Source organism: Poecile atricapillus, chromosome 16, assembly GCF_030490865.1.
Source record: "Poecile atricapillus isolate bPoeAtr1 chromosome 16, bPoeAtr1.hap1, whole genome shotgun sequence".
NCBI classification, from domain to species: domain Eukaryota; kingdom Metazoa; phylum Chordata; class Aves; order Passeriformes; family Paridae; genus Poecile; species Poecile atricapillus.
In genome coordinates this window covers 11,271,285-11,287,422 of record NC_081264.1, presented here as the reverse complement: position 1 = coordinate 11,287,422, position 16,138 = coordinate 11,271,285, and the positions used below count along the sequence as shown (strand labels likewise).

The 16,138-nt window shown below is 37.9% G+C and overlaps 1 protein-coding gene across 1 annotated transcript; it reads right to left on the bottom strand.

The window, feature by feature from the left end:
* Positions 1–214: 214 nt before the first annotated feature.
* On the bottom strand, positions 215–15,359 carry RAB36 (RAB36, member RAS oncogene family). Its single transcript, XM_058851600.1, has 12 exons — positions 15,348–15,359; positions 14,183–14,266; positions 11,720–11,816; positions 10,484–10,572; positions 7,934–7,999; positions 7,175–7,276; positions 5,459–5,523; positions 4,818–4,869; positions 3,359–3,440; positions 2,289–2,379; positions 1,625–1,744; positions 215–1,390 (listed from the first exon to the last, which is right to left on the bottom strand). The coding sequence occupies exons 3-12, from the start codon at positions 11,786–11,788 to the stop codon at positions 1,326–1,328; spliced, it is 801 nt and encodes a 266-aa protein (XP_058707583.1). The 5' UTR covers positions 11,789–11,816; positions 14,183–14,266; positions 15,348–15,359; the 3' UTR covers positions 215–1,325.
* Between the last annotated feature and the right edge of the window lie 779 nt (positions 15,360–16,138).

Below are 16,138 nucleotides of genomic sequence, written 5' to 3'. Positions count from 1 at the left end.
TCCACCAAATGCTACATTTGTGTCCTTGCCAACAGGCTGCACAATTGCCAAAATGAAGATTGTCTGATAAAAAAAGACGCAGAGCTCCTAGATCTCTATTCATCATATTCTAGGAAGCTGCTCTAACTTACGTCAAAAGGAAAAAGTAATAAAAAGCACATTCAAGCTATCTTTTTTCCACTTTTTCCTATTTCTTATCAAAGTGAGGAAAATGGCAGAAAATCCAGAATATTTTCAGATTGATGCATTTCTTTATTAACAAATGTCTTTATTTTTCAGCAGCTCAAATCTGAGTCTTATTATAATTATTTTTAAAGATAATGTTGTTTCTGCAATGATTGGATAAATATCTCAAGAAACTGTACCTTATAACTCTTCATACATTTTCTTCTTTCTCTCCATTTAAAATAATTGCAGTATTAAATTTAGAGCATTGTATACATATTTTTTTAATTTTTTTTTTATGTCAGCAAGCCTAAAATGCTGGATATGAATCCTAGAAATATGGAATTCTAAGCTAGATACAACAGAGCATTAGAGTTCAGAGAGATATTGGAAAAATTAGAGGTAAATAATATGTCTTCCATATTATGCACCTGTGTGACCATCCTTTCTTATTCAAGAGAATGGAAAAGAATAGCATTCTTATCTGGCAACGTTTTCAAAACATTAGGCAGCTGTGTTAAAACAACCAAGTTCCTACCTGGACTTCTTTGGAAATATTTAATACTGGGCTCTGATTCTCAAGTGGAAAATGAAAAGTAGTACACATTTTTCCTGGACACAGAAACCACAGTGGAAACTATGCAGTCTGCATTTGTGTACTTCCAACCTGATACTTAAAAAGATTTGTTTTCAATTAGTTTTAAAATACTTGGAATGCATAAAAGCAAATCAGAATTATTTCACACGATGATTTTAAAAGACAAAACCATATTGATGTCTCCCTTCATTCTGAACTACCACTTGTCTTCTGCTCCCATGAGAATGCCACTTCACCAGCTAAGATTTCTAGAGAATTATCAAAAACCAGCACACTAAAATGACATCATTTTTGACTACAAGCCTTTCTGGCAGATAGGTGAGCCCATGGCACTGGCAATGTCTTCTTGCATTAAGACAAGGACGCTATGTTTCAACTACACAAAGAAAGGTTTACATAACAATTGTACCACCCTACACAGGGAGCCTGCAGCAGCAAGGGAACTCTGAGCAAGAAAGTTTGGGTAAGTTTTTCCTCCCTCATTTCTAAAATTAAAGCTCTCTAGTTCTGGTTTGAGAACATTGTTGCAGAGAAGTGTGGCACTTGCAGAAACAGCTGACAGTTAGCAGCAACTCAGGCTGACTTGAGTTTTGTCTTCTGGAACTTCCATAATGTTCTTCTCTACTTCTGTGGAAACAGAAAAGTTATAAAATCAACTTACAAGAAATGATACCATCTGATAATAAGGATAACAAAAGCTGGATGCAGGCCCAGTCACTCCCGTAGTGACTAAAATCTGGGCAGACAATGACACAAATATGCTTGCAGGTGTTTGAAACTGGCTCTAAGGCTTGAAAAACCTTTCCAGTCCTTCAGACTATAAACAAAGAAAATGCATATGAAAAGCAAAACTCCACATACTGATGAGATTTCCTGCCCCAATTTGGGCCCTGTGCCCAGGAGTGTTCTCCAGCTCCTTTATCATGGACTGTTCAAAGGCCAAGGCAGCAACACGGGAGAAGAATTCTTTGACATTTTCTCCTAGGAAACAAGAAAGAAATGACGTGGTTTGATAAAGGCATATCAACAGATGATCAAGCCTAACAAGCACATCTGTGAACAGCTGACTGCTCAATATTGGGACAGAACAGGCCTCTCCAACAATCTGTCTCCCATTCTGATCACTGCAATAAGAATTTCTAATTTTCTTGCTCTGGAATACTGTACCCTGTGCTGCACCCTTATTTTTAGCCAGCAACAGAGAGAATTAATTTAGTGGTGTAATTTTTTTCCACTGCAAACGTTGAGCAGAAGTGCACATGTGTATGTAACTATCTATGAATTAAACATGCTCAGATACTGCAAAGCAGCTTGATTACTTCTTTCTGTAAACACGACAGTGAAAGCACACATACAAATGTTCAAATAAAATCAGTCATTAGTAAGTCTGAACTTCTTAATAGCAACAAAATGCAAGAACAACAACAACAACAAAGAAACTGGCAACGGGGGAATAATAAGTTCCTCCCACTCCAACATCAGGCCTCGTGGTTATAGTATCTTTACATCCTTTGCAGTAATTTACCTGTTTTGGCTGAAACCGACCAGTATTCTGCCTGCATCTCCTTGGCAAAACGGATGGCATCCAGCTCTGTCCTTTCACACACAGCATCTGACTGGGCAAACAATGTGCAACAACTTGAACAGAAGTGTTTCTGGGCTGGTAACAGCACAGAGGCACTGCCATAGCGCCTACACTGTGATGCTTCCGGTTTTTTCAGTGGCCTTTCTGACCTTGCCTAGACTTGAGCAATCAGACAATTGCAACAAGAACATTCAAGTATTTAGTACTGGCTTTAAATGGAAGTCTCCACTCAGCTCCCACAGCGCTGAGACAAAACGAGAGTTAACAAGTGACCCTTGTATCTGACACATTCTCTGGTAAAGAGCTACCAAGTCAGCAGCCTGGTTAATGGTCTTTAAATCCTTTATACCCCATCATTCTCAGCTGAAGAGTTGTGGGACCAACTAGTAACAGAAGAAACAAGTTTGTTTTCAAAGCTTTAAAAATCTTTTTTCTACAAAAAGACAAACACAGGACTGAGAATTGTAGAGAGACTGCATTCACCCTGTTTGTTTGAAAATTATGTGATATTCAATTGAGTAAGAAACCTTCCCTGTTCCTGAATAATGAACACAATATCCCTTTAAAAACCAATTTCCCTTATTTTTCCAATAACTCTCTGAACTCTAATACTCACTTGTGAGTATCTAGATTAGAATTCCATATTTCTAGGATTCATATCCAGCATGTCAGGCTTGCTGGCATAACAAAAAAAAACATATAATGCTCTAAGTTTCATACTGCAGTTGTTTTAAATGGGGAGAAAGAAGAACAGTTACAGAACAACAAAACCTTCAAGACCACTGTGTATGTTTATATATGCTTGAAGAATGTCATGCAAGAAATATTTCATTAACTAACCATTTTTTAAGAAAGCCTCTTCTTAATTGGTTTCAAGTGTGCTGTTCAATTTACCTTTTAAGTTTTTCACTCAAGGTCTTTATCTCAATGACATTGTGCACAATTTTCAAGGGAAATCATTGAGGAACTAGGGAAAATCTTATTTCCTTATCTGCACTCAATTTACTCACCACCAAATCTTTTTTTGTTCCAACCAGAAAGATGAAGCTGGAATCTGGCTCGTTCTCTCTCAATGCATCTTCTAGCCACTGTCTGAAATACAAAAAAGAAATGACAGAATCAGTCAGAAGGAACAAGGAGTACAGGAGAAGATGACAGATAATAGGGTCACAAGAAAAGTGAGTGGAAGAACTTATGTGAGAGTATCAAAAGTCTTTTTCTCTAGACAGAGAGAGCAGTAGCTCTTCCAACTCCTTTGAATGCATGTCTCCAACTAAGGAAAAATCATACTCAAGGAGAGTACAAATTCAACCATCATTTTAGCACCCAGAGAGGCTATTTCTCAAAGGGAGAGGGCGAAGTTTGGTGCGAGATAAGGAATAAGAAAGCAAGAAGCAACTGGAAAGGTATGAACCACATAGCAGGTTAGATACAAATGGGAATAAAGAGTGAAATAATCTATTCAGCATTATAAAACAGCTCCCTATGAAGGCTGTATGATTCTTGTCTCACAAGCTTTTATATTCTTGTTACTCTGGCAATCAAGTTTCTCTTGAGTCATCCAACACAAGTCAAGGAGGGAAGGCAGTGTGTGCGTGTGTGGGAAATCAGGTTCACAGGCTTCAATTACTTTCAGCCAAGCAGAGACACTAATATATATATTATTTTACAAAGTCCTATGTAAATGAGCTAAGCACCATAGTACACATTCAAATAAGACAGAGTACAGGTTGTAAAGAAGTCTGTACCTGCATTACAGTCACAACAGCATGTTAGAAATACCTATGCTCTGAGCTGTGACAGCAGTGTGGATCGTAGACCCATGCAAGGTTTTGCAGCCTACGCTAAAGCAGGATGAGTTTACTCATAACAATTAGTGTGTTGTTGTAACCAAAGCATTACAAGAATCTGAACTAAGTTTAGTAAGTTTAGCTGTATGTACAAATACTTGAAGTTTTTAATTTTCTCTCCTCTTTTTGACAGCCTATCTTCCATCAGAATCACAGAAACAAGATAAAGAAAATGTTGGGATAACAGTGCACCTAAAAAATGAAAGGCTTATGACACATTATGCATGAGATGCATCTCATCTGTTTTATCATTTACATTAGATTCCAGCCTGTTATTCTATTTATAGCAAATGAAGTAAAAAGAAAAAAAAAAAAAGCTTTTGGGCTGCACTTCATCTCTTCCTGCATGTCTAGCTTTGGAAGGATCAAGCTTTTACTGAAATGCCTCTCTCTCTGCACTGACTTTAAAGGAAGTCAAGTGTAAGCAATTCAAATTTATGTCCTGCATTTTCTTCAGAAAAATCCCTCAATATGTAATCCAAACTAGTGACTGTCATTTTTCATTTCTTATCTCAATAGAAAATACACTCATGATCCAGAAAGTTAACACCTACATATGGAAGGCAATTAAACCTGCTGTAAAAACCTTTAAAAGATAAGCCAAAATGCAGAAACTTACTTGGTGTGATCCAAAGTTTGGATATCAGCCAGATCAAACACTGTTATTATAACTGCAATAAAAGACAAGAACAGAAAAAAAAGTAATTAAATTAGAAAGCGTATCAGAAGTCTCTCCAACCCGTCTTGTTAAAGAGAGAGAATGTTTATGTATAAGGTGTAAGAACAGATTTAACACATAGGAGGTGTAAGACTATCCATTTGCTCATTCCTTTTCTTTTTCTAGCACCCAATAAGACCTAAGTCCTCAGTCTTCTACATTATATCTATAGTCTGCAGTCTACAGTGCTATCAACCCTTCCATTTTGGGACCACTAATTCCCACAGGATTGTCTCTTACAAAGGGAAAGCCAGAAATACCCACTTCCAACTCCAGCACTAATCTCACCTAACCTCAAATTCTTTTCCCCCTAGTCACAAGTGCCACTCTCTATCACTGCATCATCAGAACACTCAGAGCCTGTAGATGTGACAACACATCAAGTCATGAATTTCTTCATCCCTTCTTCCCTGCAACAATGAACAATCCATTCCACCACACTGTGTCTGTAGGTACCTTCCCAAGCAGCATATGTGGATACATGTTGCTGTACAAAATGCAACCTTCCAACAAACGCAGGATCAAATTAATATTGTTCTCACCCTCTGCTCCTCGGTAATAAGCAGACGCAATGCACTTGAACTTCTCCTGACCTGCTGTGTCCCATCTGTGCAATGGGGGGAAAAAAGAAATTTCAGGTTAATGAAACCCAGGGTAACCTGAGTAAACATGTTAATGAAGCAGCAGACTGGTACAAGGCGGAGAAGAATGTGATACCAGAGAAGTGTCACCATCTGGAACATGTTATTCATTAACTACTGATAGAAATACAGTAAAGCTCTATTAGTCAATGAAGACATGCAAACATCATTTTTACCTTTTCTTAAAAAATACTCATAATCTTGGAGACAATTCAAGTATTTGTATTCTGCATGGTAATATCATTCCCTTAAAGCATTTATTTTTTTCACCTGTGTAATTTGCATGCATTTCTAGGGACATGTAGTTTTGTAAATTTTCTCTGCTAATACTAGCTAAATCATGTATTAGCCCATGTTAGAATCTTGCAACTGCTAGATAAGATATCTGTTCCTATACTACAAATTAGAGACCTGCAGCTCAGTCTGCCAGGTACTAATGACACCATTAAATAAAATCAAGAATGTCCTTCTTATTAATGAACACGATATGCAGTGCCTTCAGCTACTCCAGCACTACAGAGGTTTGAGTTTTGTTTTAGCCTTGTACTGCCAGTCACAGATACTTGCAAATATATCTTGTATGGAAATCTCTCAGCAAGAGGGGGCACTAGTGCTTATCATATGGAAATGTTCTACCCAGATTCTGAAGACTTTGCAGATAATGCAACCTGACCTTATTGCTTCAGCTTGCAAAATGCTGATGCATGAGTCTAGATTTTTAGGGGGATTCAAGTTCCAAAAGGATAACACCTGGCAGAACTTCCCAAACACAATTGCAGTGAAATCAGTGGGAAATGGATTTTAAAGTATTTTTCAATACCACAAGCCATCTATTTACATCGGTGATCTCACCAGAAAAAAATGTTCCTAAGTAAAAAGGTTTTTAAGATTCATGCACTAAAATATCTCATGCAAAGCATTGTATTTCTGCTCTAGGTCACACTCCAAATGATTCCATAATGCCCTCTACAGGACAACATTGCTTGCCACCAGAAACACAAAGGGACACCACTGCACAGACCCAAAGTAGGTGGAAGAAGGGAAGGATTCCCACTAGTCTGACATACAAAGTTGAAAATCAAAGCTATTAGGTTCACACTGTAATAAAACCACTCCAGTCTTTCTATGATTTAGGGATAAATAATTAGTTGCTAATTAAGAGATGTTAAAATCACTGGACACCTTAACATTAATTTCAATGACTGCAGGAATAAAACACCCCGTAAAGCCAAGTTCAGTGCTCATTTCTCTACTAAACTCAAATCACAGACTGGGGTTACACTAGCACTGGACAAAGCTGTGTCAAAAGCTTCCATGTCTCTTTCATGAATGTTGCATAAAAAAAGACAGAAATAAAAGACTCCACTGAAATAATGCAAGATATCCAGGATGAATTTTCACTGACAAGTTTGTAATATGTTTTAGCGATGAGAAATCCAAGAGTAAAATTTCTACTAAAACTGTGAGTTCAGAGACAGAATCTTTTCTTCAGATCACATTATTCTTTATGCAATTGTATTATATATTTAAAATCTTTATTCCACTACAGCCTGCAGCAATTCAAGCTCTGCTGAGACTGTACTCTGTGCAATGCTTAACCATGCTCTTTCAACTCACATCTGGAGGTTATATGGCATTCCAATTATCTCAAAACGTTCAGTCTCAAAATCTACTCCAATGGTTGCCTTGTAGTCTCGGTCAAATTTATCTTTACAAAATCTGCAATTAAAAAAAAAGGGGGATGAAATACTAGTAGACAATTACAAATAACTGCAAAACTAACACTGTTTTGGGTAAATTACGACAAAAAGAAAAAATCAACTGTGGATTTGCTATATAATGCAGAGGCAGACATAAAAACATCAAGACACTAATTAAAAGGAGATACTGTTTAACAAACTAGAAAGCACATATATCTAGTAAGCTCTCAGGATAGAATGAGACTCAGAATAAAACATCTTTGGGTTCTCAAGGGAGGTACAGTATCTTCTAGTTTTAGTTACAAGGGAATATATTTTGGGTCATAAATAATGACCCAAAGGAAACCAAGACTCAGACACTGGAATTTTTTTCTGATTGTTTAGCCTTTAGACTGGATTCCTTAAGAAAACACTGTGTCACATTTGACTGCATAAAAATACCTCAGAATGTAACATATACTGATTGAAGCACTAGAGCACAAGTTTCTGTGTTGATGTATCAAGACTGTCTCATACTCTTGACTTCATTTTGTCTTCATTTAATAACAAAACCACAAAGTACTGATTCAGGTTAAAACCAGAACCATGAAGCACTGCTCTAAAGCCAAAAATGGAAATGTTATAACATTTACTTGAGAAACAGGAGAATCAAGCCATCAGCTGAGCTATACTGTACCTGTTGATGAGACTGGTTTTCCCAACAAACAGGTCTCCTACCACAACCACTTTGGATATTTTCAGCCTGTTACAAATATTTGAAAACATTGCATAGTTTTAGTAGTAATTTCAACAGTCTCCTTCTAAAAATTCTGATTTAGCTCTTTAAATTGCAAGTCAGGAGCACATGTACCTGTGACTTCAGTTTATCTACGTGCCACTGTGCTGCACGATCCAAGTTTTAAATTGCAAGAAAGAAAGCCACCAAAAACCCAAACCCTTCTGGAGCAGAAATAGTCCATTTCTTATTCTGTTTATTTTTTTTCTTAATTTCAATTCAGTAGAACAAATTTCATTCTATTAAAATTGTTTTGACAACAAGTATATGCATTTGGCAAATTTTACATAAGTTTACACAGAAGACCATAGTGTATCTGCATCCTTTGCATTCCAATTTATCTCAAGTTTCTCATTGACTTTAATAATAAAAATGAAATCCTAAGTGCAGAAATAAGAAATTGCTGATAATAAAAGAACCCACTGCAAAACATGCCTCTGGGAAAAACAACCCACAGGGTTAGAGGCAATACATTTTCTGACTATCTGAAATAATATTAATCTGAACCTGGCTTCATGCAAATAATCCTCTTTGCTCTAGGTCCTCCCACAGGACACAGCAGATGGGCTTTAGCCTGCATTCTTAAAATTGAAACTGTGTCTCTTTTAGGAGATCCAGGTGGATAAGTGAATTAGGGTTTATTTGTTGACCTAAACTTGGATTGACATCTCCTGTGCACATGCTACAAAAATGGCTTAAGAGGTTTAATTTTCTTTTATATCAAGGAATGGCTTTTTAACAAAGGAGTTAATCTTCTATTGAATACAATTTCTGGTTACATCAACTTCCATGTGATGCTGATTCCAAGTTATCGATTCTAAACAGCTGAAAAATTGAATGGTAAACTGGATGACTAATATTTAAAAAAATAAATAAATATTTATGTGCCAGTCAACATTAACTGGGTGACCACAGGCTCCTGTGCTCCTGATTATTGTTACTGAGAAAATACTGAATGAAATCAACAACCTTAAGGGAAAAGCCAAAGAGTAAGAGATGGTTTAGAGGTGTGTGTTCCATTAATTCCTACTGGGGAAAAAAACTCCCTAAATCAGACCATTTAACAGTGATGGACTATCGGGAGAGTATTAAATACAGCCATTAGCTACTGAATTTTTCAGACTAGCTTTCCAAAGGAAAAAGAAATATTTTATTAGTTGGGATGATAGAAAAGGAAGATAATGGTTATTCCTGTCAAGCTTTACAAGAACTTTACAAAACACTCTGGCTGCCCTTCCTACCCCCATTCCACCAAAAAATTACCTAAATGACCAAATAATAATCGTATCTAGAAAGCAGTGACAGAAAAGTAGTTAATTCTATTCACAAAGACAAAACATATAGCTTTATAGTTATACTCTGTTTCCAGAATAAATTACATAGAGTTGGTTTACTATAGAAATTTTTAAAAATACTAATAATAAAAATCCCAAACAAATACATCTTGGAAATGGAAGGAAAAAATACCTCAATTCAATAAGGCATGCCTTACTTGAAAAATTGTCCAGACACTTGTAACAAATTTACATGAAACTACGACTGTGACTATGTTTCTAAAAAAGGAATAAAGTCACTGATGTCTCCCAGGGTGACATATTTTGGCTTAAAAAGTATTTTTTTAGCAAGACTCCCTAGTGAAATGAATAAAAAATTGCATTTAAAGATGGATATCATGACAAGTCTCATGTCAGCAACTCTAGAGCTGGAGGAATAGTGAGCTAATTGTCAGTATTCATAGGAGCTCCACTTTATGGAGGATCTTTCACACTGAAACCAGAAGCATTTATCACTAAAATGTACAGCTATTTATTTTAACTGAATAGTGATGATTTCAACACAGTTTAGCTTTTTTGCCTTGCTTCAGAGATTAAATCAGTAATAGTAACAGCTCTGGGAGAGATAATGGGGGGGGAAACAACTTCAAGATTATTAGTAGAGCATAAGCCAGTTTATTTTGATTTTTAAATGCTATATATTTACCAGAATTTTGCTCCTGTTTTAAGGAACCATATAAGAGAACTTCCCAGCATGTATGCCTCAAAAGGATTAAAACCAGATTCCTAGATCTTTAAAGAAACTTAGAACTGCTGCCTTTATATCCCTACAAAGCCTTTATTAACTGTTCCTTTGGAACACCTACAGAGAACACAGCAAGACTGAATCTGTTAGATCTTTTGAACTGAGTGTTTACTTAAAGGGTGCTAAAAACCTTTTCATTTCTAAACTACTACACCTGTTTTTCAAGGCCACCTATCCCAGAAGAGGAAGAGGCACTCCATTCGTGTACTGTGGAACAGGTCAGAGAATTGCCTCGTGCAGGGGCTTAGCTGCCTTGAAACATACTGGAGTGAGGAACATGAGGAATGAGGGCAGAGAAGCCAATGAAGAAAGGAAGCTATAAAGAGCTTAAAATACTTTCTCCCTTGCATACCTGGGTTATTACAAACTTACCCAGCTGTTCCAGTGCTCTGCTGACAAGCAGTCCTGACCTGTGCATGGAAGTGCTCTTTAAACTGCAGACAGGCTTCAGGCGTGTACCACTGAAAAGAGAGAACAGCTGCTGGGACAAACTGGGTGATAGCTACATGGCAAGAAGTCAAATTGGCAAAGAAAAACAAATAAAACTCTTTTTCACAGGATTTATCAAGAACAGAGTTATCCTGGCATAAGGAAAGGAGTAGGTTGGGTTAGAAGGCAGCGAGGTTTCCCCCAAGCTGGATTTGTAAAAACTCCTTGGGACTACACCATCCTTTGAGCACCTTTCTGAGTGTCAGTGTCCAGCACTGCCTAAGCACCCATGGCCAAATCCATTTGCTCATCATTCTGTACAACAGTAAGTACCTTCAATTATCTCAGTAATCTAAGACACACAAGACAAGCATGGATGGGAGCACATCACCAGCAAGTCATTATTACCATGAAGTTTTTCAATCTTTTGTATGTGTGAAGCACTGTTTTTATTACTAGCCCTTTAACTGGGAATTAGTTAAAAATGAGGAAAATATATTTTACTTTGCATTTTCTTAAAATACCTGTGGTATTTCTCATAAAATTAAAAGCAAAATATGTGGCTGAGATCAAGAATGGGAAAAAAGTGAACTCCCTTAAAAGGATCTTTTGAACAACTGTAAAAAACAAGTGGTAATTCCTTGCCTTTCCCTGTCTTTAACTGTTCTATTATACTTCAAATACAAAAGTCTTTGGGGACATCAAAGGTATTTTGTCTGTGTTTCTATAGTGCCTACTACATTTGATCTACTGTATGACTAAGGTTCTTGTACAAACAGAAAATTAAAATTGCCTCAAATTCTTTAACCAAAGCCTCCTAATTAGATTTTTTGGCAAACTTAATGTCAGCTATGGCTCCTCTTTGCCCTCAGTGTTGGAGCTCCTTAAGCATGTAATTATTACTGTTTTGCTGAAAAAAAATATAAATATTGTACTACTGTAACAAGAGACACTTTTTTTAAAGGTTATCTAGAATGAGGATTATTATTAAAGAGATCAGCATTGGATGGAACTATGAGATCACATTAAACTTTGAAAGAATCTTAAATAATCTGTAATTTTAACAAAAGACAACAAGTATATATTAAATTAAATAAAAATACCATTTTAGCACAATGGAAAGATAGATTGGTGTGGCAGGGGCTACATACTGTGACCAAACAGATAAAAGATGCTTACCTTGGGAAACTTGGAGATTATTCTTTCTCTATTCACTGGTGGAACCAAATGCATTAGGCTGGACTTCATCCTCCAAGTTCAGTTAAATTCTACGGGACTGAAAATATGTAAAGAAAAATACAGTATTCAGGAATTACATCAATACAGGAACAACATGATAAAAACTAACCAAGTTCTTGCAGACTTGTCATCCTTTTTTTTTCCTTTATTCTTTTTGGCACAACTAGCAGTTCAGTTTGCATAGAAGAAAAGCTGTTTCTCATATAAAAATGACCACCTCAGTGTGCATAGTAGCAAACAGTGGCTTTCTGAAACTACAAGGCACCAACTCTAATTCCCTGGGAGGGCAGAGAATTGTTCACTTATTTCAACCCTTGCTTGCAGTTTAGCCCTCAAAGGATTTTGCAGTGTTTAATTTAAAAATTTTGCTCATCATTGTTTCAAATGCCTCTGCACTAAGTGCATTAATTAATGTTAGGGGATCCCAGATTTCATGTGGTCAGAAGAAGGGAGGAAAGATGAAGCTGCCGCATTTCTTGGCACAACATCAAACTTTCATCCAAGATCAGCTCAGAAAGAATGAAACCCGTCTGACATGGAAAACGAATAATGTTCACATGAAAATCACAAATGCATTCAGATGTCTCACCTGAGATATATCAATTTGGTTATGTAAGGAAACCTCGTGGGTTGCTGGGGGAGGGGACCCTTATTAGGGTACCGATTTCTTACTGGCATTCAAAAGAACATTTCTAATGGGAGCATTTTCATCACGTAGCAAAGTGTAAGGAAGGACTCACCGAGCAGCAGCTGATGCAGCAGGATTACAGCCACACAAGCAGCTCAGCCCCTGCTAGGTGGCCATAGCAACAGGTTTGCAACAGTTCCCTTCCTCCCCTCCTTCCACAGACCGGGAAGGCGGACTTGGAGTAATTTAACTACACAAAGAGCCGTGGTTTTAAAACAACAAACATTTTAGTGGTCATACAAACTCTTCTGATTAGAAACTGCTCCTCAATAAACCAAACGGTCCCTAATCCTGGATAAGGAAACAGTTCCATTTTCTTCAAAGATCGTTGTACATATGGGTACAAAGAGCAGGATTCACCTATTAGACAAGGAACTAATGGAGTGGGGGAACTATTACAGTGCTAATATTAAGCATAGCAGCAATTATAAAGAAACTCCCAGGGGATTTTTTCAGCACTTCAACTTGATTTCATCTCAGCTTTAAAGTCAGGATGCGCATGCCACTAATGAGACATTCTGAATTATATAAATGTCTTTCTACTCATTAATAATCTTGCTTTCTAATGCACAAAACACCAAAGTCAAGGAATAAGAAATTACGCAGCTCTTTTGCATTACCAAAGTATTGTCAATTAACTCATTAATTTAGACATTATTTAGTAAGGCAGAGTGCAACTTAGGATGCTAAAAGATTTTGCTATGTATTTTTTTAGGATTTAAATTTTCAACTTTCAGGAGAAAATAAGCTCTCCAATTCCAAGTCATATTTTTATAAAGCTGGAAGAGGCTTTGAACAAGGAGCAAGCCTCTCCAACTTCTGCAGCAGACTAAAATGGTTAAAGGGCACATCAAAGCAGACCAGTAATTTTATACAGTGAGCAAGTACAGAGGAAAAAACCTTACAGTTGTGTTTTACAAACGCACATAAAGAATAATGTTTAAGAAAATTGCCAATCCACTACTTACAATTAATATTTTATTCTCTTCCATGAGGAATTGCTTTTAAATCACTTCAGGCACAAATATGATCTCAACCATAACAAGACAGCCACTTCCCCACAAAGAACCCAGATTTGTAGCTGACGGGTCATTCACCGAAGAAGGTGACATCATAGTGTTTATCTCTTACCATATGGAGAGCTCTGCTTAGGCTACTTGTGACCGTACAGAACTTGAGAGATCTAGAGCCTTCTTATAGTGTGCTCCTGCCCTTCTGGCCAGCTTGAATGAATTTATGGCAACATTAATGTCTTAATTAATGTCAGAACTATTAGTATCATTCTGAAAACAACAACTCTATGGGTTGGTAAGAGTTTCAAACACTAACTTGCTTTCTGCATGTTCTAGTTGTAGTAGTTCAACACCTCCTAAGAATGGTAAACACCTGTCATGTACATACACTGACTCACTGCTCCTCTCCCAGAGCTTTCATAAACTAAGCTAATAAAACCCCAGTTCAACAACCTCAGTGAATGCAAAGTACAGGAGGCAACAAGGCAACCACACAGATATATTTCAAAATTGAGTGGCCATCTTCACTTACACCTAATGTATTTAATCTAAATCTCACACACATAAGAATATCCCAATTTACCATATCAATAAATAAGACCACTATTACAGGAAAATATTTTAAGAAATAAGAAGCTGCTAAAAATACTGAGAATTATCCATATTTTCCCTTCTTAAAGAGCTGAAAGGGGATTCAGTCACCAGGGAAGGCTGGGAACACAGTGTCTCCATGGCATCACAACCCTCCTTATCTCAACATTGCAAGAACAGTAGCGCCAGCAGGTTCTGTGGATAGACAAAGGATGTGAGGAAGGCATTCAGAAGGCATACATAAAATAAGTTAATGTCATGACCACTAACAAAATCGGTATTCCAAGCTAAGGTGAAGGACAAGACAGAACAACTCCCACCAAAATCAGAGGTAACACTGAGGGACAAGTCTCTGATTCTGTCCTGCTCTTTCTAGGCTGAGAAAAGTTCATGCTTTTCCTATGGAAATCAGGTGAACTTTTACAAGTACATAGTTAGTGGAAGTCTAATCTAATTCAGGTAAACCACCTGAAAAGTAAATAATCAGCTCTAAAATGTTGCAGAAAAAATGAATCCTTTCCAGAAAATACTTTTTAAAGTAGCAATTTTTCTTTTATGGATTTTGAAGATCAACAAACCAGAACCTATTCCCGTGATGCATTTTAATCCGGCTGATCAGAATTACTTTGGATTTGTAAAATCCTTTTTAAGAACTTTGATTATTACAATTGTTACTCAGACATAATGAAAAACATCTCAACGACTTCACTATCTGCACTATCCTTTTATATCACAAGCTGTTCAGAGCTTTTTCCTGATGCCAGATAGCATCTGACAATCCAGAACACCATTAAATTGTGCCACAACATTGCAAAGATCCGTTCTTCCCGTGTACCCTCCTCTGAACAGTTATATGAAACTAAGTAACAATGGAAATCATCACTACACATTCTAACTGCTCATAGTGACATTCTGGAGAAGATTAGGAAAGAAAACAGCCCAAAACTACTGCGCTCCCTTCAGCCCTTGTACCCCAAGGCACTCGTCTGCTGTATTTCTGCCCATAACTCGACCACCATTTTGCTCGCTCTGAATTTTCCTCGATTTTGTTCAAGTAAAATTACTTTGAAAACAGGGGGCGAGGAGAGATACTCCACATTTCAGCAGCAAACCGAAGCAGAACGGCCGCCACTCCGGGACCTCACGGCAGCATCGCCGGCCCCTCACGGGTCCCCTCAGCGGCCGCGCCTCAGCCCCCGCCCGCCCCGCGCCCCGCTGCCAACTACGCCATTGACGCAAGTCCCTGAGCGCGGGCTCTGCCAAACGCGGTGCTCACGCTGGTGACGCAGGGCCGGACCCTGCCCTGCGGCGTTAGTCGCTATTCACGAAGAGGGGCGTACGCAAAGAGCTGGCGCTGTGGCAACCAGGGCACGCGCGCGCCTGAGGGCCGGCCGGCGCTGAGGGGCGGGAGCCGGGGGCTCGGTAATGGCACACGGCGCCTTCGATTGTTTAGTTTATTTCGTTTGCTTTGAAGGGAGAAGTGGAGTTGTTTAGAGGCTGGTTTAACTTTTTTTGGTTTTGTTTTTGTTGTTAGCAGTTTTCAATATTGGAGGTCGTAGTGTTCAGTCAGCTGAGGCGCTTTCCGTCCTGAGGGAAGGGCGGGGGAGGGGGGGGGGGGTCGGCCCTCACGTATTCTATCAAACGTTACCGAATTCTGAGGGCAGGTTTTAAACAGATCCATTTTAAAAATGCTTTTTTTTTCCTTTGGGAAAAAAAGAGGTATTTCGTTTTCCTTTGCTTTAATTTTATTCTTTTGAGACTCCCTCCGATTTTGGGCATTGGGCTGCACCACTCGAACCCTTTAAAAAGCATTCCCTCTATCAAATTTAACATCTTTCATTGAAATCTTAAGCTTTTTCTCTCTCTCTCTTTTCTTTGCAGTGTTCAGTAAGAATTAAACCAGATTAAGACAATTCAACAGATGAGCACACATTAGTGCTGATGATGCACGATTCCAGCCTCTTTCACAGCTTCCTGACAGTGTATATCTGCTAAAAGAGCTCCTTGGGGACGCAGAGAACTGTTTAAAGTCAGTCGGTGGCTTTATGGTACATTATCTGCCCAGTC

What these genes read in the sequence shown, in the direction of transcription:
- RAB36 (XM_058851600.1), bottom strand. Translation starts at nt 11,788, where the DNA reads ATGAAGTCCAGCCTAATGCATTTGGTTCCACCAGTGAATAGAGAAAGA. An exon ending in TAATCTCCAAGTTTCCCAAG is followed by an intron (nt 10,573 to 11,719) that starts GTAAGCATCTTT and finishes CTCTCTTTTCAG; the next exon opens with TGGTACACGCCTGAAGCCTG. An exon ending in AAAACCAGTCTCATCAACAG is followed by an intron (nt 7,277 to 7,933) that starts GTACAGTATAGC and finishes TTTTAATTGCAG; the next exon opens with ATTTTGTAAAGATAAATTTG.